At 39.8% G+C, this 26601-nt stretch overlaps 1 protein-coding gene across 3 annotated transcripts in view; it reads right to left on the reverse strand.

Annotated features, from left to right (window-relative positions):
• ca16b (carbonic anhydrase XVI b) overlaps positions 1–26228 on the reverse strand; it is a 111341-nt gene extending 85113 nt beyond the window's left edge. For 2 of the 3 annotated variants that reach the window (XM_079682167.1, XM_079682166.1), the window contains exon 1: positions 25561–26228. In XM_079682167.1, the coding sequence (XP_079538293.1) occupies positions 25561–25645 (85 nt within the window). In that variant the 5' untranslated portion in view covers positions 25646–26228. Of the gene's footprint in view, positions 1–8011; positions 8020–25560 lie in introns of those variants that run through there. The other variant, XM_079682168.1, reaches the window with a different exon arrangement.
• Positions 26229–26601: the final 373 nt, after the last annotated feature.

Genomic DNA, 26601 nt, shown 5'->3' on the forward strand with positions numbered 1-26601 from the left:
GAAGCTAAACTACCTCCCGATAGTGAGTTATAGATACACACACATATACACACACACTCACACGTCTCCAGCTACTTAAAGACGAGCGCAGCTCTTACTAATAGTTGCATCATTACTGGGATTAATTAAACTAAGCATTACATCAAGCCAAGTCTCTCCCTGCACTTAAAGTCGAAGCATTGCTGTCTCCAAAAATGGTTTCCACTATGGCATGAGCCTTAGTGAGTGTTTTCCAAATCAAATTCATTACTTGGAGGGAGGTCACACAGGCGAAATGGGAGGGGTCATAAATTACTAATATCATAAAATGCTTTTTTTTATCATCAGACGTATCAATTCACTCTGGGGGAAAATCAGAGGTTAACACGAAGTGTGAAACAGAGATGGAGGGTGTCTCCGTGGCAGACACTTGGAGCATATTTGAAGACAGGTTGTGAAACAGTAGGGCTGGACTGTCTTTGATCACAGCGCATAGGAGACAGCACCATGTCAACAGTTTACTCTCATCCATGTCAGCCGTCCCCTGTGGGCAAAGGATTAAAGCCACAGCATCTCTGACAGAACAGAGCAGACAACGCAGTCGGAGCTGGGCCTGGAGGAAGCTGAGGCACAGCACTCAAACAACATTCATAAATCCAGAAAGCACATGTGACTGGCAATTATATAGATTAACCAGTACTTAAAAAGGAGATGTTCTATAAAGAGATTTAGTCTAAAAGGTATTTTTACATTGAGACAATGTGAAACGTTGCCTGATTTTACATCAGAGTATGTTCACAGGAAGCACAAAGGTATTACAAGCCTCGAAACACCTACAGAATAACACCTTGTACAACGTCGAGGCGTACAAAATCATTTTCCTTTTTTCATTGCCCTGAGGGCGGTTAAATCATCTATATCACCATTAAGCCCAGCTATTTGTTCCATAATATCGCACTCAACAACAAGCCAAGAACCCCTGAGAGCCCTTGAAAAACAGCAGCCTAACAACAACCACAGGAGCGTTTAACTTCCATTAGTCATTGGAGGCTCGAGTTAAAATATCAATCTTAAGATAATGTTAGCATCAGTTATGTGAAGGACAGCCTTGCTGGCACGTCCACGTCACCAGAAGGATAATTATGGGATGCATAAGCTATCAAATGCATCCTAATTTACAATTACCATGTCATTTACACATTAAATGCTGCTGTTTAGGTGCTTAAAGTAACAAATGTTCAAGCCTCATGCAGCTAAGAGCACACTCAAGTTATGGATGGTGGACATTTTTATTTTGAGATTGTTTTCCACTGATTGCTTATTCACTTAATATAGCCGATTCCAGAGTCATTAACCAGGACGTTGGGACCAAAATACAACTTGTGTAAATTGCCCTGCTAATTATGTGGCAAAACTTGTGAAAAAAATGCTTTTGTGCATACAAGAATGCAAAATCAACACCCTTACTTGGTCTATTATGAGTTCAGGAAACAGAGTCAGATGTGGTTAACATTTGATTCTACCCTCCGCACAAATGCGTAATGTGAAAATTACAACATTAATTGAGTGCATCATATGTTAAAAGGTAAAAAGAATAGAACACTAGTAATAAAAAAGCCTAAAAGCCCTGGTCTAAAAATAGAGCACTAGGCCTGTTTTTGTTTGAATAATATCTACTTGTTCTTATTTTGAATCACTAGCATAGCGACATATTCAGGGGACTGTCATATCTCAAGGCTCTAATGCTGCTTGTGAGTTCATCACCACTTTCAAGCATCCCCTGGATGGTTAAAATGCCTTATAATTAATACAAATAAATTATATATAATTATTAAGAATAAACATAGGCTCATTAGGCTTATTCAAAAGGAGTAATCAGTGAATATATTATATTTACCGATCCTCAGTGACAGGATAAAGTCGCTGTTATACTCCAGACCAACAAATCCCATGAAACGACCAACACCAACAATACATTAGTCTATCAATTAAATTGCACTTCCTCTACAGAAGACAGATTTATGTGTTGTATATTTTCCAATAAATCCAAACAAAAATAAATCCAAGCTAAAATAAAATAAAAACGAGTTCCTCAAACAGCTGGGCCCTGTAGTTTTTAGAAAACATTACTCAACAGTAGTAGAGAGTGCATTTGTTGGGGACTATTTTCAGCCGTGTGTGTGCGTGCGTGCGTGCGTGTGTGAGTAATTACTGAAGCAGGATGGGGTATGTGGGATTGCCTCAAAATAAACTGCAGCGCCCGTGTTAATGGTAATGAAGGAACATGTCACAGAGGAACAATATTGTGGCTCATTGATTTTGTTTTTATTCTTTTTTTGAATATGGCACCAAGGAATAAGCTATATCAGGCTTTGGCAACTGCAGACAACAATTGTTAGAAGGATCCATTCATTGTTGGTTTTGCTGTTGGCACTTATTGACCCTGAGAAAAATATCAAATGTCAAAAGACTTTAAGGGCAGGAGAATGATCATAGTATTCTGCTGTGTTTTATACTCTACACGCTAGACAAACCTCCATAATCTTAACGTGGGACGGAAAAGTGACGTTTGTTTAAGCTTAATAATCAAGGAGAGCTGAGGTGACTTCTCTTCACATGTTAACAATGTTCTAAAAAAAAAAAACCTCCATGAAGAGCATGCAATTTATTAAGTGTTTCACTAAAATGTATGTTTGAACAAAATCAATTATTTTCCGACAAGTCAGTCAGCGCTGTTATCTTTGACATTCTCCTCCAGCATCAGCCTGCTTTACATTCATACGGCTACATATAGACACTTTGACAGTAGTTATAGAGGGAAGCACGGCTCCTTTACGTCACCCAGCCCCGTTGTCTCAGCTTGTCCGCTAATTAGAGGCAGAAAGAAGGCATATCATTACAATTACTAATTAGACAAACTGCAGTCTCAACAACTTTTAAATTATTCTCTCTGAATTTGTACTAAACAGAAGAGAGACGTGTTTTTCCCAGGCATCGAGAGGGCATAAAGGGCACACTCGTGATTCAAAATTGCTATGTATATGAGGAAGTGTGCATACTGAGGAGACAGCTGCTGTCTCCACAATCTCATCTGCAATGCATGGGGTCTGTCATATGTGAGAACATCTGCTTGGACGAATTACTAACATGTACTTATGGAAAATACACCTACATTTCAAATGTGTTCATCTAACTAAAGTGGCGTCGGGCGCGAAGTTGTTTAGATGAGTGTCTTTTGTTGCAAGCAATCAGTAAACACCAGCACTGCATTTGTTTTGTTTCAAACACCTGACTCAATCCGCTGTGTGTGGAGGTTTACCAGTACAAGTCACAGTGGAAAAACACTGTTGGGGGTCGAGCTAAGAAAGGGGATAAGTGGAGCTTGATCTTGAGAGTGCATGTGTTTCTGATTCCTCGGGAAGTGAGCGATGTGGCTCTATAGCTCCGGAAGTGTTTGAGTCACACCAAGGACCTCAGGAACACGAGAACTGCCAAGATCAGCCAAAGATACGGAACAGCAGGAGCCGAACCTTAAGGCTTAAACATCAAGCTCAGAAATAATAACACAACAAGTCAAATCCCAATGCCGATATTTAGGCCTACACAGCTAAAAGAGCAAACAAGCCATTTCAGCAAAGAAGACATCAGCATCCTAGAGCTAAAGAAATGCAGCCATATTACGGTAAGTGATATTGAGCCCATCAGTCGTCTAGAGTTGAACTTGTTCCTTAAGTAACTCATTGGAAATAGTATGCAAACATTTAGTAACAAAATTCAAAACATAATATTAGAATTTTCCTCTACGCCTTGTCTTAATCTTTTCTCTTTAGCTTGTGTGGTCGTCAAGTGAATTGAAAGAAAGTGATCCTGCGCATTTAACAGACATGAGCTAAGATATTTTTGTCAATGCCATGCAGGGTGCAGAAAACCCTATTTCATAGAGAGATATAGAGACAAGAAGAGATAGCTCAGTGACAGAAAATCAAATCAGCTTGTCCAAAAATACTGCCCCACACACACACACACACACACACACACACACACACACACACACACACACACACACACACACACACACACACACACACACACACACACACACACACACACACACACACACACACACACACACACACACACACACACACACACACACACACACACACACACACACACACACACACACACACACACACACACACACACACACACACACACACACACACACACACACACACACACACACACACACAGTGTGCATTACAGCCTTGGACTTCAAAAAAGCAAGCAGAATAGGAGGATGGTCAGAGGAGGCCTGTTCAACTTTCTCATTATGCCACACTTGTTCTGCAGTTTTTTTTCTCCAACTGTATCCTTGAGAAAATAGATAAGACCATGTAATGATGTTATCAAATCCCAATGCTTCACCAACTCTCCGTTCAGAAAGCTGCATTTCCTGCGTTTGCAACCGTCTAGGTGCAAGTATATTGTGATGATTCATATTAGAAGAGCTATAATACTAGAGAAGTCAAGAGGTGCTGAGGCCCAACAGAGCAATGTGTCATGTGTTACACTGTTCTTCAACCTTTTACTACTGGGAACATGAGAACACAGGGTGTCAAAAGACTTTTATAGAGAATGTGGGCGAAAAGGTCTAGATGAAAGTCTCTTGAGTATACAGCCTTCCTTCAAAAAAAAGAAAGGAAAGAAAAGAAAAAAATATAACATCCTGGCATTTTTTCATAAAAGCTGGAAAAGCGCTATTGTTCGGTTAAAACAAACGGGCTCTTTTATTAATTGAAACTGCACGACTTCCTGAGGAGAAGTCAACGTTTAACATAGCCACTCTCATACAGGCTGAACACAATTGATGGCTACACCTCAGATATGGTGAAATTGTATGGTAAATTTAAATTGCGTCAATCTGCTTTTGAGTGTGCTTCTATGGTAATGCTGGTACAGTGAAGTCAGCGCATTAAATAGCTGATTGAGTGCATCAGGGGCTCTGATGGAAACCATTAACAAGAATAAACAAATTCAGGCCTAGTGACATCTTTGATAGACCAGCTATAGCTTGTTCCTTTCGTAGACTACAATAAACAATAGGGATGTAACGATATATCGAATATCGCGGTAAATAAATGTCTCAATACCTTTGTAAGACTGACGACGACTTTTTTTTTTTTAAACCTTTATTTAAACAAACGTCCAACATGGCAGCAAGTAGGTTACAACATGAACATAAAACAACAGATAACACAAAAGGACATCATATTTACAGGGCTACATGTACATACCTAGAGACGTTGACAAGTACCAACAGTATATTTATATCTTGCCCTGTCAATAAGCCTGACCTTCTTGGCAAAAACTGTATTGTTTTTGAAGTGGTGGAGAGACAATGCACAGTTTTACCCACTGCTGTCACCAATGGCCAAAGCATATCTCTATGTCCCAGCAACATCAGTACCAAGCAAGAGAGTTCTTTCCACAGCAGGGGATATTGTAAACGCCCAAATATCCCAGCTACTACCTGGAAATGTGGACATGCTCATATTCCTAAAATATAACCTTGATGATGCTGAGTGAGTGAGTTAGAGTTGAGTTACTTGAAAAACTAAAGTGAAACTTGATTTATTCTATTGCAGGGTCTGATTATTATATTGTTTACACTTTAAAATACTATTATCCTACTAAAATGCTGTACAAATCCGATTTATTATTTAATAAAGAAAAAAATATTAAAGAAAAATTCACATTCATTTTCTTTATTTTTCAATATCGCGATAAATATCGTACCGTGGACTTTTTATCACGATATTATCATACCGTGAGTTTTTGGTATCGTTACATCCCTAATAAAAAATCCCCAAATGTGTCGCCACACACAGTGGCAAGTCTGTGCATAAAAGCTCTGACAATGTCAAGAAAATGTACTGTGTAAAGTGTGGTTTTCAATTTTCAATATGTGGCAATTGGATTGCCTCAGTGCCAAGAGCTTATGAGGTCATTTCTGAGGACAAGGTGTGCAGCCCAGCATGAATTGTCTAGTTATTGATTCTGAAATAAATTCAGCTGCCTCTGGTGGATACATTACACTACTCAAGCATTACTGATGTTCATGAATGGTGATGGTTGATAACTGGCAATGTAAATGGGTCCATCGAACGCAACAGGTAGAGTGTGTCATTGATTGTGCAGAGTCGGTGATTTGATCTGGGGACACGGGAGCTGAAATTGTAGGTTGCTGTGGTTACAGTAAAGCGGTTTCAGTTATAAATACTTCTATAATAGAGCTACAATTAAAGAACATAGGTGAAATCAAAAAGGTTTAAAAATGTGCTTCTGAGGAAAAGGCTGACTGGGCAAATGACTCAATGTTAGCCATAAATAATACCACTGCTGCACTAGGACTTTGAATGAATCACTCTCAAACTCGCTCTTCATACCTGCCCGCGGCCATACAAGCTGTCAGACCTCCTCCCTTCCTCTTTAAGCGTTTTTTGATGTTGGACTCTAATCAATACTTGAAGGTTGGATTCAGAAACGATAAAAAAAATCCTGAAGAAGAGGAATGTTCTTGATTCCAATTTAGCAGCCTGACTAGTATGTAATGTTTACTGTAGAAGTTCATCATGTATTTCTCAAGAACATTACAAGGACCAGGTTGTCAATATAATTCTATTTGAGAAATGTAAGACAACCACACAGGTTCGCTTGGAAGGGTCCAACATACATTTAATACTGTATGATTAGTATTAAGCCCCTCAAATATACTCTTCTATGTTTTATATCGTAATAAACTGGATGTCTTTGAATCATCACCTTGGACTTAGAGAAACTGGGATGGAAATGTTTATATATGTTCTAGATTAATCAATTCATAAAGAAAATAGATGTGTCGAAGTATGATTTTTGGTGTGGTATACCAACTTTACACAGAGGTTCAAAGCTGTGGTCCAAATAATGAGAGTATGCTACTGTTGATTTATTTACATGAAGAAAATCGATTGTCATGCCAAAATAAGATTATTGCTAGTTGTCCACAAGTAACACCTATCATCCATTCCAACATATAACTTGTGACAAGTGAGAACATTTGCACGGACCAAGTTTCTCTCTCTTTTTTTTAATATACCTGTATTGTATTGCCTGCCCTTGATACATGGCTGCCTGATTTGTATATGAAAGTGTATCCATTCTTGGTCAAATTGACAAAAGACCTTCAGCAGACAACCATACAATCTCACATCAAATGTAAGGAAGCCACATTGGCACTGATTTCATAACCTAAATGTAGTCAAACTTGCAGAAAAACGAATTCAAGGCTAATAAGCATTAGATCAAAGCACACAGGAGCAAACAAAGGCTAGAAAAAAGCATTCAATTGAGCTTTACTTGGCTTAGACTTAAGGTAATGATTCTAATCAAGCAGGAACACCAAGGCCGCGGTGCCAGTGCACTAAGCTGCAGTTCATCTTATGGTGAAACTGATTGTCTTTATCTTGAATAAAGTAGAGTTTAGTCCAGAAAACTATGCTTTCAAAATGTAGCTTCAGTTCTGGTGTATGTGAAGTGGATTTTAATAATGTTTGTTGCATTGACGGGGTATCATGAAGGCCATTATTATCAATACATTCAACTATGGTGCTTCTGCTAGACCGTCCCTCCAGGGCTCTCGACTAAGTTTTTTCACCATCCTCCCGGAACCGTCCCGGAATACAATCTAAGCCGTTCCGAAATTAATGTGGCTGTCCCGAATTTAATATATTAGTTTTTCTACATTATCATTAGTTAAAATCATTCAAAGTGACCTTTAACATAAATAAAACATCATACAAATCATTACATGATAATTCATCAACCTTTTTATTTGAGTAAATCAGTCAATCACATGAACAAAGGCCAAATATATTTAAACAAACACACAAACGAGAAAATTACTCTAATATTGAATCAAATCTAGTCCCATCCAATTAACAAAAACATCCAACACTCTGTCCTGAAGACAGAACCAAGAGTAACCACTAACCAGGATGACAGTCTGTAACACAGTCAGGAGACCTTTACAAACTGCCCAGCCCCCTCGCACACAGACGGGAGAGAGATCTCGTCTGGATTGGAAAGCTCGAAAATAAATCATAGACACATGTTGTAGTCTTATTGCATATTAGAAATGGAGTTGGCTAAACTAAAACTGCGATATAATGTTTATGTAGCAATAATAAATATGACATATTTTTTAAATGTCTCCAGTACTGATAAAAAGTCAGATAACGTCGGAGCTTAACGTTACCACTGTCTTTAATAATTCCGGCCCGGGCGGAGCCCGTTTAATACCGGGGCTCGGTACCCATCTATACATAGGGAGAGGCGCAGCATATTGCTAAGGACTAAATACGATGGAGGGTTCTCATCTCAGCCTTATTACCCATAGGGGATGAAGAGGAGTAAGTAAATAAAGAGGCCGGCGCTCCAGGGTCTGGTTCTGCTATGCGTTTTTGTGATGTAACGGTAAAACATTTCAGAATTCCTCCCCGGGATACCATTGTCATTTTACATCACTCAACCCGCGAAATACACACACTCAGCTAGACCCGCGAATTTGCGGGCCAGGAATTCGCGGGCACAGCCAGCGGCACAGCTGTAGCTACGTAATGTGTGTGTATTTCGTGGGTTGCTAAATGTTTAGTGCGTGTGTTTATGTTGACAAGGAGGTTTAATAACTGTTTGCTACACAAAACGTGCAGTCGGTTTCATTTTCATCGCCGTTTGTAGTAGAGTTAGCAGGGTATTTTTATTTTAACTCTCGTCCCAAATTCGTCCCAAAATTATTTTTTATCCTCCCCGACACAATTTTTTTCGGCCACGGGATGACGGGACGTCCTTAAGCTCGAGCCCTGCGTCCCTCTCAGCTCTACCATGGATCTGTCTTTCTTTGTGGAAATGTGGTGGGATTACTCTAACTTTTCAAGATTAGACTAGAGCTGAAAACAATAAGTCAATTATTCAATAGTCAAATCCAGCAACTGTTTTGATAATTAGCTGCAGTGGCGGCGCTAGGAGGTGGCTACTTGGGCTCAAGCCCCGGATGTTTTCTGAAAAGCCCCGGATGTTTCACTTTAAAAAAGAAAAAAAGAATTAAATATTATTATTTTTTATTTGGAAAATGTCTCGGGAGTAATGTGCAGTCCAGGAGTCCACCAGAGAGGCAGCTGCTGCGGGACAGTAGCCTGCGTACTGCGTAGCCTTCCCTGCCCTGAAGAAGAAGTGATCCTTCCTAGTGCCTGACAAGTTTTAAGCTAATAGCCTATAAAGTTATGGATATTAGAAAGTTATTTTCATCGAGCAGGCACCACAAGCTGCTGCAGCAGCAGCAGTAGTATCAGCAGCCGACAGCAATGTCATCACCAGCAGTGAAGAAATGGATGATGTTTCAGGTTTGTGAATCTAATGATGATATCTGCACTCTGGCTGACTGAGTAAGAAGTGAAAAAGAGTGATGTAACGTTAATGTTATAGCTAGTAAACATAGTAACCACACTAAGTATACCCTTGTCAGTATGTATACAGAACATGAACAAAAATTATCTTAAGATGTAACGTTAACCCTTCATACCTCAGTTTACTTTTAAGACACTAAAATAACGTATTCCAGTTTGTATTTTGTTTTCGCGCGTGGAATTATACCGGATCTCGTTTCAGTACACATAACAACGGAACCATAGCAACGGAACTGACAGGCAACCCTCTGAATCAGACTCCGATTGGCTGTGACTGCATCCACTCAGTGTCCGATTCAGAAACGTGACTCTTACACTCTTTACGTCACAAACAAAGATGGTGGGTGAGAATAGATCTATAAAACGATAAGCAATGCGCCAGAATCAAGGTGAGACTATACGCATCCTTTAAAACTCTACGCACATTCGTTTCAACGAAATAAGTAAACGACTATATTTGAGTGAGTTAAAGACCCTGTGAAGTGTGCACCTGTGCATGATCTGTTATGCTAATACGTATAGTAATGACCAAAATTGTCCATTGGAACCCATATCAAAAGATGTTGGAATAGCAACGAATTTGACGAGTTTTGAATTTTCCGGGGAAATCTGCAGTCGACCTTCGCCTTCGTGGGCGTGGCTTGCGATCTACTGCGTGACGTCACGAGATGGACGCCGCCGCACTGTTTACATTCACCACCGTTCATTTTTTCTCTTTTTCAAAGTCGAATTTCTCAACGTTTTTGAGCTAGTATTTTCCTGGAAAGTGTGTCGGAGTCGACTGGAATTGATTGCCAATCGAGAAAATCTGACAATGGAGGCGACAGTGAAGAAAGAGGGATGAAAAACACAGGGGAAACGATGCATTGCCGCTGGCTGTAGTAATGTCAAGTCTGTCGAAGTGGCGATGTTTCTGTTCCCAAAAGATGAAGGTGAGCCTGGCTGGTGTCATTGTTTCGTAGATTCTTTGATTGATCATGATAAATAAAGGCCACTGGTCGATTCGAGAGAGAGAGAGAAAGAGAGACTGAGAGAGTTATAGGGTTGTTGTTAGCATCCGGTGCTAGCTCGGAGCTAACGGAGATTAGCTGTTTCAACAATAAGGAGAGGGAGAGTGCTCTCCTGTGGGACTGAGAGAGATAACGTCAACTCAGGGAGGTAAACTGTAGCCTAAGTTATCTCAGTGGGTTTGGTCATCTATGTAAACAAATATTTCCATCTATGTAATATTAGTTGTATAAAATAGGTTAAGAAATCCTTCCAATGTTTTTTGATTATTTAAATATATGTTTCATATGAGTGTTGGGAGCTGTATCCATAAATCTCTTAATGTTGCCCTCAAAGTGCACCAGATTGATCACTTTCCTCATCTATCCTGTCCGAAAAGCTGTCCAAATCAATCATTTCTCTCACACTAGTATCACTTTCCAGAGTCTCCGCCATGTTTACAATCGCAACTGGGTACATCTTGTGACGTCACAGCCACTATCGTCTGCAACTTCCGTTAGGCTCAGACGGCAAAATTAATAATTCATTAATTCATTAATTATGAATTATTAAAAACAATTTTAGCCATGAACAGGCACAATGATATGTAAGGAATGAAACTGCCATTTCATTTTGGTGCAAAAACATGCACTTCACTGGGCCTTTAAGGCATTAGTTTACTTCATTAAAGGGTGTTAATGAATAAGTGTTCTCCAGTGCCTTTTGTCCGCTTTAAGGTATTATTAAGGTAGGGTTAATGTTGCTCTCAAAGTGCACCAGATTGATGCTTTTAACTTCAATATTTTAAAAAAAATCTTCCCGGGGGAGCATGCCCCCGGCCCCCGCTAGAGGAGGCGACGACCCCCCTAAAGGAATTATCGGTCCACCCCCCACTTGTAAAAAATAGCACTTTACCCCTGCACCCTCCCCCAACAACTCCTGGGCTAAGGCCCGGATCTCCTACAATCCTAAATCCGCCACTGATCAGCTGTTTGTCATTTATCAAGCAAACTTGCTAACCGCCTCTGATTCAAGAGTGTTAAAAGGTGAGGATAAATTATTCTCTTCTTTTTTATAACATTGAATACCTAAACAGGGGTATCTTCTCTTGCACATTATCTATCTCTTGTATCTTCTCTTGCACTTTATATGTCGTTGCTGCTATATTGTATTGCTGTGATAAACGCATGTAAGATATGCAACACTAAGCTGTCTGTGGCTCCTGCTGTAAAGCTGCAAATTTTCCCTCTGTGGGGCTAATAAAGATATTCTGATTCTAAATACTTGTGTATGCTGCTCTTGCTCTTTTGCATATCATGTATTTGCTATGTGTATGATTGTCATGTTCTAAAATGTTTTATGTGAGGGACTGCTGATGCAAAGCAGCTCAAAGCTAAATCCGGCATATTTACGCTTGACGATTTTTTTTATTCTAAGTGTTCATTTTTGTGCAATGTCCCTGCAAAATAAACGATTAAATAAAATTAATTTGTGTGTTTCTTGTTATATTTTCTTAGTTTATAGGCCTAACAATTAGTTGGAAAGGTATTATATAAACAATATATACAATCAGTAATTGAAACCTGACAGTAAACCCAAACCCTGGTTCTAATACATTTCTTACAAAACCTATGGGTGAAGTCACCAGGGCTACGCCCATGATTTCCTACACTCTGTGATTCTACTGCAAGGCAGAATTGTATTATTTATTAATTTTAACATTAATTAGATTCAAGTCATATCCAGTTGCTTTTAAGATTCCAGAGCTGTCTTCATTATCTCAGAGAAGCACCACTTTTCATCTTGGGTATGAAAAAAAGATTAGCAAGCGGAGCTGTTTTATCAGGTATTAAAAGATCAAAGTATTCACACTGGCCACTCAAAAATGAGTCGCTGATATTCAGTCAATACCTTCCTACGTTCTCCTACATTTATTGATTTTAATTAAAAGTACAGTACAGTTTTTAATTTCCTAGAAAACACAGATGTGCTTTACCGTTTGCAGCAGCAGAAGGGAATGGACTTCCATTGTTGGTAATCTGTTAATTTATATTCATTCTTATGCCATGAAAACAAATACAACTGACACCTAGAACATGCATCAACACACTCTTTGGAAACGCTTTCTTCCCATGCGTCTCAAGTGATCCTATCATGAACAAGTTTCTTGTTAACCTTTTATATTGTAGTTTAGAGATGTCCCGATCCGATCACGTGATCGGGGATCGGAGCCGATCACGTGATTTTCAAAAGATGGGAAGAAAAAAAATTGGGGAACTTTTTTTAATTATTTTTATTTAATGGTACAATAGAAAAAATGACCATGTTCACATCTTAAAGTCATCCTGAGGCCTTGGTATTGGTTTAAAATTACACAACATCATGTATGTGTTGCTTCTTTTAGGCTTGTTTTCATAGACCCAGGGCCTGTACTACGAAGCAGGATTTTCGCTTAGCCGTCTAACTTCAGGGAAAACTCTGGGTTTCCGGTCCTACAACGCTGGTTCCCTTTTTAGCAGGCTAGATCTCCATGGTAACTTATGCTGAGCGGCTAACCTGCTCCGGAGCAGGTTAGGTTTCAGGCTAAGAGATCAACTCAGTGAAAGCACTGCCTGCTGACCAATCAGAGCTCAGTGTGCAGAGTTTAAAGCGATCAAGTCATATTACAGCAGAAAGGAAATACAGAAAAACTGCCGTTGCAGGAAAGACGGCCGGCGAAAATCACCGACTGTGTGAACGTGGACATTAATAGAATATCACCTCCCATCTTCAGAGCAATCTGACTATTATAACATTAGCGTTAAGAAAGCTTAATTAAATATCTGCCACAACATAAGTAACCGGATCAAAGTAACAGTACAGTCCGTGGCATATCACATCATAATGTATCATATATTTCCTTATCTGAGTCAGCTGAGCTGTATCTGGCCGTGCAACACTCAGTGTCACATACTGTATGCAGAAGTATTATTTTAAGCAACACATTAAGTTGACGAAAGACTTGAGTCAAATGTAATTAAAGTCAGATCGTGTCTTAGACGGGGCAGTGATATCATAAACCTGGTAATGTACGCATTCAAACACTTTTTCTTTTACCAGCTGTATTCACCTTGCAGGTGCAACTATGTGGCTTTAATCCTGGATAAAGTGTTAGGGTCATGGATGTTTAAAGTTTAACTTCTTCATATTTTTCTAATATTATAGTTGACTTTTCATTCAGGAAGTATGACGCGCTGCGCTGTCAGTACGCTTGTCCATGTTTCTGATTGGTCGAATGCTCCAAATACCACCACTTTCATGTGAACGCGCACCTAACTAGATAGGACACGGCTGGCTTGAGCGATCCACTTGATGACCCGCGTCGTAGGACTGCTTAGCGAGAGCGCTTATGTTTTGGATTAGGCCAACCGGCTAACTCAAACATATCCAGGTTAGGTTGAACCAGCTTCGTAGTACAGGCCTCAGGTTGCTTATTTCTCTCAAATCTGGCAACAGAGTGGGCAGGGCGCAGTGTCTAATAGTAGCCAGGGCTCGACATTAAGGGCTGCCCGATGGCCCGGGGCCATCTAGTATTTAGCTCGGGCAATGAAGCCTCACCTGCTGGTTGCCCGATCGGGCAATCTATTATGCCAGCAGCTCGCGGATCCAGCAATGAGTGACCCGACAGTAAAACTGAACATATCTATAACTAGTTTAGGTAGTTTGAGAGGTAATTCAAATAGCTACGTGTGATATTCTAACCTGAAGTGTGTGTTTTGTCCGCTCACCGCTGCATGTGATCATGCAGTGCTGCGTGTCGACTCGTCAGCAGCAGCTGACTCTCTCTCCCGTCAGATTAGACTTCACTCGCGTTTATGTCCATATTGATCAGATCCAGCTAGTTCTAGCTAATGATAGGACTACCTGCTTATTAAAAGACAGCTAAACAATAAGTGTCACTATGCAACTGGGTGAGGCCACAAAGTATAGCGCAGCATTATGCATTTGTTTACATGCCCACCGGAACCCCGAGGCATTACCAACAGATCAACGCACAATCAACCCATACAGGACATCTCTTTCTCCACATTAAGTGTTAGACATTAGAATTGACTATTCTTGTCTGTCACATACTCTTCTTGTCTGTCACATAAGTGGCGCAACTGAAGCGGTATTGTGCTAAAGGGAAATTATTGTGACCGAAGAGATTTAGATTTGCCGGCCAATGGGAACTCTGACGTCGCCATTTTCTATGCTTCGTGGATGCGCTCGGCTCCTCTCGACTGCTGCTCGGTCAGCTTCCGGATGAGGAGGCATTCGTTCGACCAACTTACAGTAGATAACATTACAACATTTTTAACAGGGGCCATAATAGTGTAAATAATGTTTGTTTTGGCAGTTACAACTGAATGTAATGTTTTCTACTTTTTTACATCTGATGAAGGCATTTGCCTTCATCAGATGGAAAGTGTCTTGACCAACAACTTAAGTATTTCTTATAGCTATGCAAGGCATGCAAGCGAGCAAACACAAACAAGAACAAACAAACAAGTGAAATGAAGAATAAAATTGAAATTGTACAATATAATATTGTGCTGGTTCATCTTATAATTCAGTCTAGAGAATGCACCAGACAGCATCTAAGACCTGCAAAGATCTAAATGTTCGAGGGGGAGGCCCCCCAAACCCTTTGTGGCATTTCGTCCGCACGCATTTTTCAGGGCAATCTCTATTGGGCTCAGGGCCATCTGTAAATTTGCTTAGATGGCCCACAGGGCCATCTCCCAAAATCCTTAATGTCATGCACTGGTAGCAGTAAGCTAACGAGAGGCTACGTTCAGCTGGTGACTCGGGAGTCGGGACAGAGAATATGTCAGGAGTTTGGAAGTATTATAAAATTAAAAGCGAAGGCACTGTAACAGCCAGATGCAATGTTTGCAAGGCGGAGGTTCCGCTTGGTGGAAAGAAAAGAACTAGGTTCAACATGACCAATCTAATACGCCACCTGAGAAACAAACACCAACAACAACATGACCAGTACACAGCGGCCACTCAGGTAACGGCACTGAAACAACCGACACGTTCAGAGACTCTTAAAAAGGAAAGAGAAACTGCCCCAGAAGAGTGAAAAGGCCAACAAAATAACAGCCAAGATAGCTGAATTCATCGCGTTGGATGACCAGCCGTTATCCGTTACCTTTTTTTTCTCTTAATGCATTGCATAAAGATCGGATCGGGAAAAATCGGTATCGGCAGATTGTCAAAATCAAATGATCGGAATCGAATCGGGAACAAAAAAAGGTGATCGGGACATCCCTACTGTAGCTCTTGTAGATCACAGCAATGATGAGGTTATTTTAAAACCGTGCAACGAAAGAACACAAAATCTACGTATTGAATGAATTGAAAACATAGCTATAGAGTAATTATGTCGTTGAAAAGCCTGTGACCTAAGATTTTCAATGACATAATTACTCTGTAGCTATGTTAGTTAGAAAATAAAGAACCTTGAACCTTGAACCTTGAATTGTTGCGGCTCTACACAAATCAGTCAGGCTATACAGAATAAACTGACACCTTTATATATATATATATGAAAAGGTTAAGTGCTGCATCTGCTAAGATGAAAATTATTAATACTCTGAATCCTCTTTACTGAACAAAAAAAACATTTAAATCTATCTATTGACAGGACAATTATAATATAGGCTTGAAAACAAGATTAACCTTTGTTATCGGAAACGAACCACTTCTATGTTATCAAGATGGCCGTCAGTAATGTCATTTGTGCCATGAAGCCTTTTCAAAGCCTATCATTCTAAACCTTACAGCAAAGCAGATGATGAGCCTGTTGAGGCAGAGTGGTTGCTAGTTTCCATTTTCCCTGCGCAGGCTGCTAAGTGTTGGGACCCCTGAGTGATTAGTGGTTACCTGGGAATAGGTTTCCTTGGCTGTGGTAAACACTTGTGTTGTGAGGTTTAAATTAGCAGTGGCAATAACATACAGCAGCTGTAACACCTTCAGCTCACACCAAAGTTTAACGGTTAAAACAAAACACATTTATAAGACAGAGGAGCAAAAATTACATGAGACACTGGAAGGTATTCTTTTAATAATTGTTGATTTGAACTTTTAACAAATTAATCCATTGACCGTGTCTTCTTTTCGCTGTCTGATAAAGACAACAGTTGTATTTTTTTAACAAACGTTAAACAATGCCTTTTTTGAATTATTAAAATGTCAAGGGAAAAGGCCATGGTATTCAAATCCCGAGTTAATTAGGGTTCCACTACCAGGAGGGTTTTAATGTTTTTTGTTGAATAACAGAAACATTTGCATTACCCAAAGGGGAGCATTTCAACGGGATCGATAGGGTAGTCTCTAAAATCCTGCTCTGCCTCCAAAAACTACACAACTCAGCAAATCTTCTCCCTTGGAAGCCTCTGAAATGAACCAACACCAAATGTTCCACACTGGCTGCCTCTGTCATTTTTACCATACTTTGCATTTCTCCCACCAAATTCACTTTGTGTAACAGATCAACATTCCAAAGTGAGCTTTCAGAAACAATGTGTTAAGCACAAGGAAAATACCTTGAAATGCTTTGCCGTCTTTTGAGTAACATGGTTAAATACCAATGACCCCCCTCCACTGTTGTTTTAGAGTCTTCTCTGGAAATAGAGAAAGCTCCCAGGGAGACAGTCGAAGTGTGTGAGAGAAACAAACAGAACATCAATCTCATTCGAAACCCAAAGGAAAGAGCCTGGGGACTGATCTCTCAGGGTGTTAACTTAGGGAGGGGAGAAAATGCTTTCAAACAGGAATTAATGAAGTGGGTTTAGTGCTGGCGTAAAAGAGTGGATATCAACTCATGGTAACACTCAACTATTCCACTTTATTTACCCCTTATGTCACATGCCTATGATTAATGACCCCTAATAAGTCATTTTTTCCATAATCGAATCTGATAACTAAAGTCAAATTCCAATCTGTAAAATGGTGTGTATATGCCAAAAATAAACAATACTTAATAAAAGTATGATGCGATATGTCAAAGCAACCTTCTTATCATACATCCTCGATAAAGAAGACATTTAAGTTTGTAGTGCCAACATTTTTCAATGCTTCAGTCATTTTTCTTTAAGTCTTCAACTGTCTTATTTTCTAGCGCAGCTCTAATTTCGGTGATTTTAAGCTTCTTAAATCGTCGAAAAGTCTAACACCCATTTGGAAAGATGGCCAGCCGCCCTTAGCAACAGACCTTTACAGCCTTTTTAGAGTCAAAACCTTGAAAGGAGTTTGATTACAGCCATAATATGGCATATGCAGTGTTTCCGCCAGACCAGGGCTGAGAGGGCGTCCACCTCGAGAGCGGGGGGGGGGGGGGGGGAGAAACGTTCATGTGTACAGTGTTACAAACTAGGGTTTCCCTTTAATGTACCGGGCACTTCAGTGGAATACTTACATGGACAGTGTACCCACGACTCTTACAATGAAGGCTCGATAATCAGCTCACAGCATATAAAATAGCATATAGGTGTAAGCAGAGGTAAAGTGCTATTTCATAAGTGTGGGAGGGGGTCCTCACCTGCTCTAGGGGGTGTCCGGGGGCATGCTCTCCGGGCAGATTGTTTTTTACATATTGAGGTTAAATGCATCTACCTGGTGCACTTTGAGAGCAAAATGAATTTATGGAAAACAGATTTTCTTTTTCTTTATGGATATTTTACAAATCACTCACCTTTTAAACTGTATTCTTGTTTTACTGTCATAGTATTTCATAACTATTTTTAATTTATTCTCATAAATGGTGACCAAAACGTTTGAGGCCCACTGAGATAACTAGACTAAAGTTAACTATCTAAACAGAGTCCCTTACCTCACTGAGCTGTAGTTATCTCAGTCTGACAGAGCTCTCCCTTTCCTTGTTTTAGAAACAGCTTTTAATATCCGTTAAGCTAACCAGATGCTAACAACAACAATGCAAATAGTGAGTTTGGTAGAAATATACTGTATAATAGTAAAGTTATTGAAGATGATGCCATATTTATTGAAGATTTTACATTATAAATATTCCCCAAAATTATTCAAAAGCATATTCTTCCAAACTCCTTGCTGTAGTATGACACACAGGAGACTATTGATGTGTGTAGTGAGTTTGGTGGTAATAAGCTGTATAATAGTGATTGAATATTATTGTATTCTCTTTTTTCAGAGTTGCATTTTGCAGACGGTCCCTGAGCACTCGTTTCTTCTACGACTGCAGATAAGAGACCAATGTAATGTGTCCAGCTCGGAGGACGGCGCGTATTGGCTTTTTTTTATCAAAATGTGATTGTAGTTCGTTGTCGACCTTACCACGGTAGGCCTACTTAGGAGACTTAATTTGTGTCTGAATAACGTTTTCTTCATGAGTTATTGATCCGTGAAATCTCCCAATATCGTCGTTCCAACTTTACTGAACTAAGCCAGAAGACCGTCTCATTTCGTAGACCGCTCGGTTTTCTGTTCCTTCACTTTATTTTGGACGAAAACTTAGCGTGAGGAAAGGCAAGTGTGGCGTGAGTGCGTGAGATATTGGTTAATTGCGTGACTCTCACTCTCAATGCGTGAGTGTTGGCAGCCCTGTAGATACTGTCTTTTTACATTAGTGAGCCGGATCATTTGGCTCGGCTCTCTTAAAGCGCCGGCTGTTTCGGCTCCCAAACGGCTCTTCATGTTACCACAGTTTACCACGGAGCTTCAGTATCGCCGCTGCGAGGCTCCATCGCTCGCAGCTCACGCGCGTGCTCCACTAAAACCACCCCGCTCATCGCGTCCAAATCGCGCACGTTCCGTGTTGTAAAAACTCTCGATCTTCTCTCGAATTATTTATATTTTTGGACGCCCTCGGCCCGCGTTCAGGGCGACCCGAGCTGAATAAGGCCGTCAAATGACGGCAAGACGCCCCCCTGGAGGAAACGCTGGGCATATGACATTATTTTTTTGTAAACATTACAGATCTGCTGGTTGAACAGCAGCTAAACCCTAAAACTTAGAAAGGGTGAGTTTTAGTTAACCGATATACACTATCAGAAAATAATGGTCACTATTTATATCTTGGTCACGTGTCCTTAATAACTTAAATGACAGGGGTGGTAATAAAAACAAAACGTCAGTTTTAACATGCACTTCTATGAGAAAGGAAATTAAGCCTCAGCAGATACTATGACGTCAGATTTGTTATAATATCCCATAATAATCCAATATCTGCCCGCATGTAAAACCATAAAGAAATATGTCAAATTAAATCTTTTACAGAGTTTCAAAAAGAATCAATATGTTTAAAAGCAGTAAAGTAAGAATGAACGACACAGCTAAAGCTTCAGTTGCACAAACTAATACCCTCTGGTGTTTTCTTACTGAAACAGCCTATGCCAAAGAACTAAGGACTGTCAGGTTTGCATGGCGTCATTTCAATTTCATTTAAGCATTATGTTGCTGTTCCTTTCAAACAAAACACTTGTCTGTTCCGACAGTGATAACTACTATACACAGTGACTGCTGTTGAGGTTCAAGAGCTGTGTAAAGACTCAAGTTTTATATAAAGAGACTGAAATGACTGCATTTTGAACTCAAACTGTGATGCATAGATGCATAGTGACAAAAAGGTATACACAGGTTTGTTTAAAGCATCTTCTACAGGGGCTCAAAAAAGCAAAGATATAATTTATGCAAATGTTAAAATTAAATTCATCAAATGCAACTTGACTCTCATTCAACAAGCTTATTTTGCATTCTGCAGAGCACCTTGGGCTTGATAAAACATGCACAGCCTAATCCCATATCTTCAGTGATTGTCGCCATAACTCACTACAGGGAGAATGAGCCTCGTGGATAGGATAGCCTACTTTTGAATTGGCTTTTCCTCGCCTCTGAAAAAGACAATCTTGAATGTAGCCCAAAAAAAGGAAAAAAGAAAAGAGCACAAAGCAAACACATTCTTATTCGACCCACAATAGCACAATGCAGGAAAAAGGGGGAAAAGGGAGCCTGAAGGTCCCATTGTGTCCACTCTCCACAGGGCAGCTGTACATAAAGCTGACACAGTAACACATAGCGGAAAGACTGTTTAAGGGGAAAGAGGACGTGCTGACTGAAGGACACAGGACATTTATTGATATGGCCAAGTCCTTGAGTGCAGCAGTATACGTCCTTCATTGACGCTGCCTTATTGCTTGGACATTAATCACTATTGTCATGAAGAACAGGAAATAAGTGCACTAGTTTCCCCAAAAGCATTTATCCTCCCTCATTTCAACCAGCCTCGTCGAATACGTTGTATGTATGTGTGTGTCTGTGCGCGTGTATTTTGCGCTGCAAGTTGCTAGGCGAGATGAAATGATTCGCAGTGAGAGGCTGTGAGTCATTCTAAATGATTAAAATGCTACTGTGACCAGCTTGGAGTATATTGGCTGAAAGGCCGAGTGAAGTCAACTGTACACACCAAGTAATGAAGTGATGACTGATTGCCTTGATTAACATAAGTTAAACAAATAAACAGTTTAATCACAATTGATGTCAAATTACTATAATTACCCTTTAAACAATGCATCGTTCTCATAATGTTGGGCTCGTAATAACTGAAAAAGTCAGTTTGAATATGAATGCCAACGTCTCGAGACAGTATGACCTAGTTATGTTTGCTAATCGCTCAGTTCAGTTGCAGCTCCTGAACATGGTACGCCAAGTATTGATTCTCTTCTCATTTGATTATGATACTATAATGTAACTGTACATCCACCCTGCTGGGGATCAGTCTTTGTTTAAAAAAAAAAAAGGATAAACTGTTGATTTATGATTCACTAGTAACGCAATGGAAATAGATTTCAGTGTGCATGTGGCATCCTGGTGTGGGTGACTTTCACAGTATTTTACTGATAGCAATGTGCAACAAAGGCAGAGAGAAAAGGAAGACTGAATCCAGATGTATTCAGTGCGGGGTATACAAAAAATGTTTCTGCTCTGCAAATGTTATGTGGATGAAAACACCTCCAACTTATTTGTTAGACTTCAAGGATATATACTTTTGATAATAAAAAAAAAACACTGAATGTAACCATAACTTTTTTTTGTTTACAAGGAAACGCTACAGGAGCAGCACAGACTCTAACCTCCAGCATGCAGCACTCATCATTTTCAGGTAGCACTTCATATGAATAGATGCACAGTTTCTATTCATTTGATTTATTCGTGCTTAAGGTGACTCTTTGGGGTCCGAGCACACAGCAACATTATATCTAGTAGGGGCATAAGAGCAAATATATCCTTTTCTAAACCGAAAAACATGGCCAAATATTTTTGAAACGACTGGTCTCACAGCCCAAGGTCCGGCATGAAATAAGTTTTGAGAACGTGATTGAAAGAATCATAAATGATTAAACTAAAACAAGGTTGAAAATGTTTACTCAAACTTGCCCTGGCTACACCAGGGAAATTATAACCAATTTTTTCAAACAGCATTTCCCATCAATGAGGACATTCTGCAACAGTAACTCTGAACCCGAAAGAAATAATTTACACTCTACTTCAACAAATCCTTTAAATTTTAAATTATTCTGCTAAGGTTTGTGAAAGTTAGCCTAATTTTTTATGTCCACCTTCTCTGCCCTAAAAAAAAAAATACTGTTGTTTTTCAGCTTTAGGGTACTAGGAGAGTCATTCGACACAACCCATTTTGTTAAGTGTTGTATCAAGAACAACAGTGGTTTTGTGTTATCAGTCACCAGAATTATGGAGGAAAAGGTGGAATATTTTAAATGTAGCTTATTTTACAGCAAATTACATATTTTTTCCACAGGCGATTTGAGTGGCAAAAGCCTGCTGGGTTGCTCAGTGGTTACTGCTAAACCACAATTATACAATATGAGCACCACATTAAGTCCAAACTGTTCTTAATAATATAATTGCATTTATAAATGTGCAAAGAAAATTAAAAGCAATAAGCAACGATAATTATCTGCACCAGTAAAAAGTGATTAGAGTTGCAGTGTGCCCCTTTGGACCGTTTAGTGGGTGGCACAGGCAGCTGGTGGAGAGACAACAGATAACCGTGAGCTGAGCCCGTCGACGATCCAGGCTGAGCATATGTTACTGGGGCTATTTTAAAACTGCAGAAAGTTACTTTTGAGATGTTCTGTCAGTACCGTACATATTGAACCAATTATTGAGAAAAGCTAGAGGAGGACCTTGATGATAATGATGCCGTTGCCAACATCAGTGATGTCCAGACAGCTGGCATCCTGCTGGCACAGCAGTACATCAGGACCTCATTAATAACCTTAATAACATGTTTGGTCACAAATATATAATTTGCTTTGGACAGTGATGGTGTTATTTGGAAAGGACATTCATAATATACAGTACTCACAAGCGAAAAAGGTAATTTTGTCTGTCAAAAAGCAGTAATTGTTTATTTAAATGCCACAAACCTAGAGCATTAAGGTTCTATACTCTATGTTACTAATTATTCCACAGCTGTATCACAAAGGTGTTATGTCTTCATCCATTTGTGAACAACTGTACAACTGCTATAATTTCCTCATTACTTAAGTGATTAAATCAGGAGATCTTTCATATTTAATTACAAGCTATGCTTCTCATAACGAATGCTAAACAGAATATCAACCAAACAAAATGTAAAACAACCATAACAGCATTTTCACCAAATCACAACTCCTGATATTTCTCTGACATATTTTTCCATTTATTTTAGGGAACTCGTGACATTTTAGTGAAAAACACCCTAAGACGTTTGTGTTACTGATAAGACGTGAAAGACTGCTTTTTTAAAACAGGGTTGAAAATGACGTGTGTTGTACAATTCGGAAAGATTTAATTGACAGCTATGTCTTTAAATCCAGTGTGCATTGTATTAAGGAAGATAATAATCCCCCTCCGTTTTCAAATCTTTTATTTTCATGATAACTTAAGCACCACTTATGCAATGCGGTCTATGATCGATGTAAACTCTAAATTTATATTATAAAGATTTAGGTCACCCAGCCTAGACGGTAGATGAATACGGTTACGTGACAGTGTACAAGAAGTTAAATTGGATTTATCCTCAACCACCTCCGAGCTGGTCTGCCCATCAGCCTGTGTAGCCTGCTGCAAGTCAGAGGTCTGGTGAGACATGCCGTATGAGAAACTCAGATGTGTTAGGGGCCTATAAGGCTACAAGTCAATAAAGCTGCAAACTCAGGATGTGGAAGCAGGGAATGGGGGGGATTTGGGGGCAGATGGGGGGTGACTCAGAGAGAAACCATTCTCCTGTGTTACATCACTGCAACTTCACTATGGGGGGGAATTGATGCCACATAATCGAGACATCCAATATGCGTGGTATGTTAGAAGTATCTCCAGTTGCTATAATGTTAAAATGTTATTTAACATATATCCAATTAAATTACAAATGTTGTGATAATAAAACCAGACTGTTAAACTATTACCGGCCTGTATTACTTAATATTAATAAGATATATAGATATAAGCTTCTATATTGGTTGACAAGTAAACACTTATGGTGCAAAAATGCCCAACATATGTGTAGTTATATTACGTCATCTAGAGAGCAATGACAAGATTATTTTTGAAGTATAAAAGGTCTTGTTCAGTATATTTCAACCCCATAAAATACAGATCATTAACAGATATCTTAGGTTTACATTCAGATGTCTACAATATGAAAAATCAAGACATTATTATAAAATGTATTCTATTCCAATACATACAATTGGGACTTTAGATTACCAGTCAAAAATTATATGAAGACGTATTAGACCATACAGTCACAGAGGCATTATTCTGAGCTCGTGTTAAAGGCATCCGTCTTCCATTGTCATTAGTCCCCATCTGACTGACTTTGGACTTTGTAAAGGTTTACATATTCTGATTTGTCTTTTTTTAACCTTTTAAAGCAGTATTGATGTCACAGTGTGTGTTTAATAACACAATATTGGCTCTTACACTTGGCCCTACACCAGACATCAGTGTGAGGTTAACCATGGCCTTATATTAATGTTTATCTTTGGGACACACTATTTGAAGGGGGAAATTGCCCTGTATTGCACCATCTTCTTTGACCTCCTGGAAATTGTAGGCTACATATTTGTCGAAACTTTTTACACTATGTTGTCATAGCCATTATCGATGTTGGCAGTGATGGTAACACCTGTGAAAATATGACCTTTTCTAAAAACCAGAGGGAAAGTCACACATTTGGATAGCTGCCTGGTGCCCACCAATTTTAAATGCTGGCTATACACTACTAATACTTGTTAATGTTCAACCAACTCATCAATATGTTACAGTTCAATATCTGTAGCACTATGTCTGATAGGTCACAAATGTGATTTTAACAACAATCCTGATATTGAGGCAGATATTCCGGGACTATCTGTGCTCCCGTGGCATTAATCGCCCTTCATACTTGCACATCCATCCACGAGCCAACAGCGCTAACTATCGCCCTCATCCTCGTTTCTACCTACGCACATGACAGCAAGCAGACACTTATGATTTTATCTCTATGTAAACCAAGACCACAACTACAGAAAGCCTATAATAACACTTGGGGACTCCTTGTAAATACCACAACAAAATTACAGGTTTAAGCAGACAGAGACATGTTGCTAATTCCACATGGTATAAAGTCATGCAATCGCATGTGAACACTGGCAGGAATGTTATAAATTAGCTACATTTCCTAAAATGGATTAATTATTGAGACACCATGTTGTTTGAATAACCAGTGTGTTGTGGCTAACATGTAAACCTCAGAGTCAAAGCGGAGTTGTTTAGCAGGACTGTGTTTAGCCTATAAGCAGAGGATAGTTTGCGCCATAGTCCAGCTGCCTAATCAATAACATGCACACAAATCACGGAGGCTAAACGACTCCGCCGTAGCGTAACTCAGCTCGGCCTTATAACCGTACTGCCACTGGAAAATGCATTTAGTCGACAACCAAAAGTCGCGTTTACCCTTCATTATTACAGGAGACAAATTCAACACGGTGGACTCTCAGTAGTTAGGCTACATACATGAAAGCTAACCCGTGGTGCATGTACTTACCAGGATGACAGTCTTTGTGTTTGGGCAAGGTTAAAAGCATTAAGGATAAAATCCACCAGTAACTTGGTTCCCGTATTCTCCGCATGTTAGACTACTCATCGAGAGCAACAAGAAAGCAACGGGTGACAAAGTTTTTGAGTTTTTTCTGTTCTTCAAGAAGAAAAAAAAAAATCACACACACACAGCCAAAGCAGAAACGAAGTTGGCACAGCAGCCACGAAGGCAGAGCATCAAAGTAATTGTTAGCGCTTCGTCTGCAGTCACTGCTTTCTTTAAAATGACAAATTTATTCGCCTCCAGTCCGAGCAGATGCTGTTTTTAGCTTCGAGGAACACAACGGAAAGCACACTACGCCCGTGCATAAACAGTTCAAAATGTGTCGGACTCCACCGTGCCTGCAGCGTGATTACAGATAGCGACATTCCCGTAGTGTGGAGGGGTCAATCGGCGATCGATCGCTGTCTTAAACTACAGGAAAAAGTGGTCGAATAATATCGATTACACGTGATCATTATTAAGTGATTATCCGCGGCGTCAGCGTGACGAAGGGCAATGCACAATACGACGAAAAGTGGAGCTGGAAATGTCCCATTCTTCCATCCAGGAAGTGAACTAGCGGTCAGGCTTGCATGGATATCTGGCTGCTGGTCCCATCCTACAGGACAGGCTGCGTGTGAGAGGGAGCCAGCGGGGCGGGGGCAGCGGAGGGAAGGGGGGGGCAGCGGAGGGAAGGGGCGGGGGAGGGAGGGAGGGGAGGCGGTTCTTGGATTTGCTGAATGCAAAATGAGTCAGAACGGACCCAGAGTCTGGTTTCTGTCTATAGATAAGGAAGACTCCAGAAATCAGTGGCTCGTGTCAGATTTTGAAGTTACCAAAGTCCAGATCTGGATTGTGCTGGCTCTTTTAAATGTTGCATCAAACGTGTTGCATCAAACATGATGAAAAAACTGTCAACGGGTCATTCCTATCATTCGGTGCCATTTCAGCTAGGGTATTCAAAAATAAAAAACATAATTTTCCATGTGTTTTTTTTATTTAATC

This window comes from Notothenia rossii (assembly GCF_949606895.1).
Source record: "Notothenia rossii genome assembly, chromosome: 5".
NCBI lineage: Eukaryota > Metazoa > Chordata > Actinopteri > Perciformes > Nototheniidae > Notothenia > Notothenia rossii.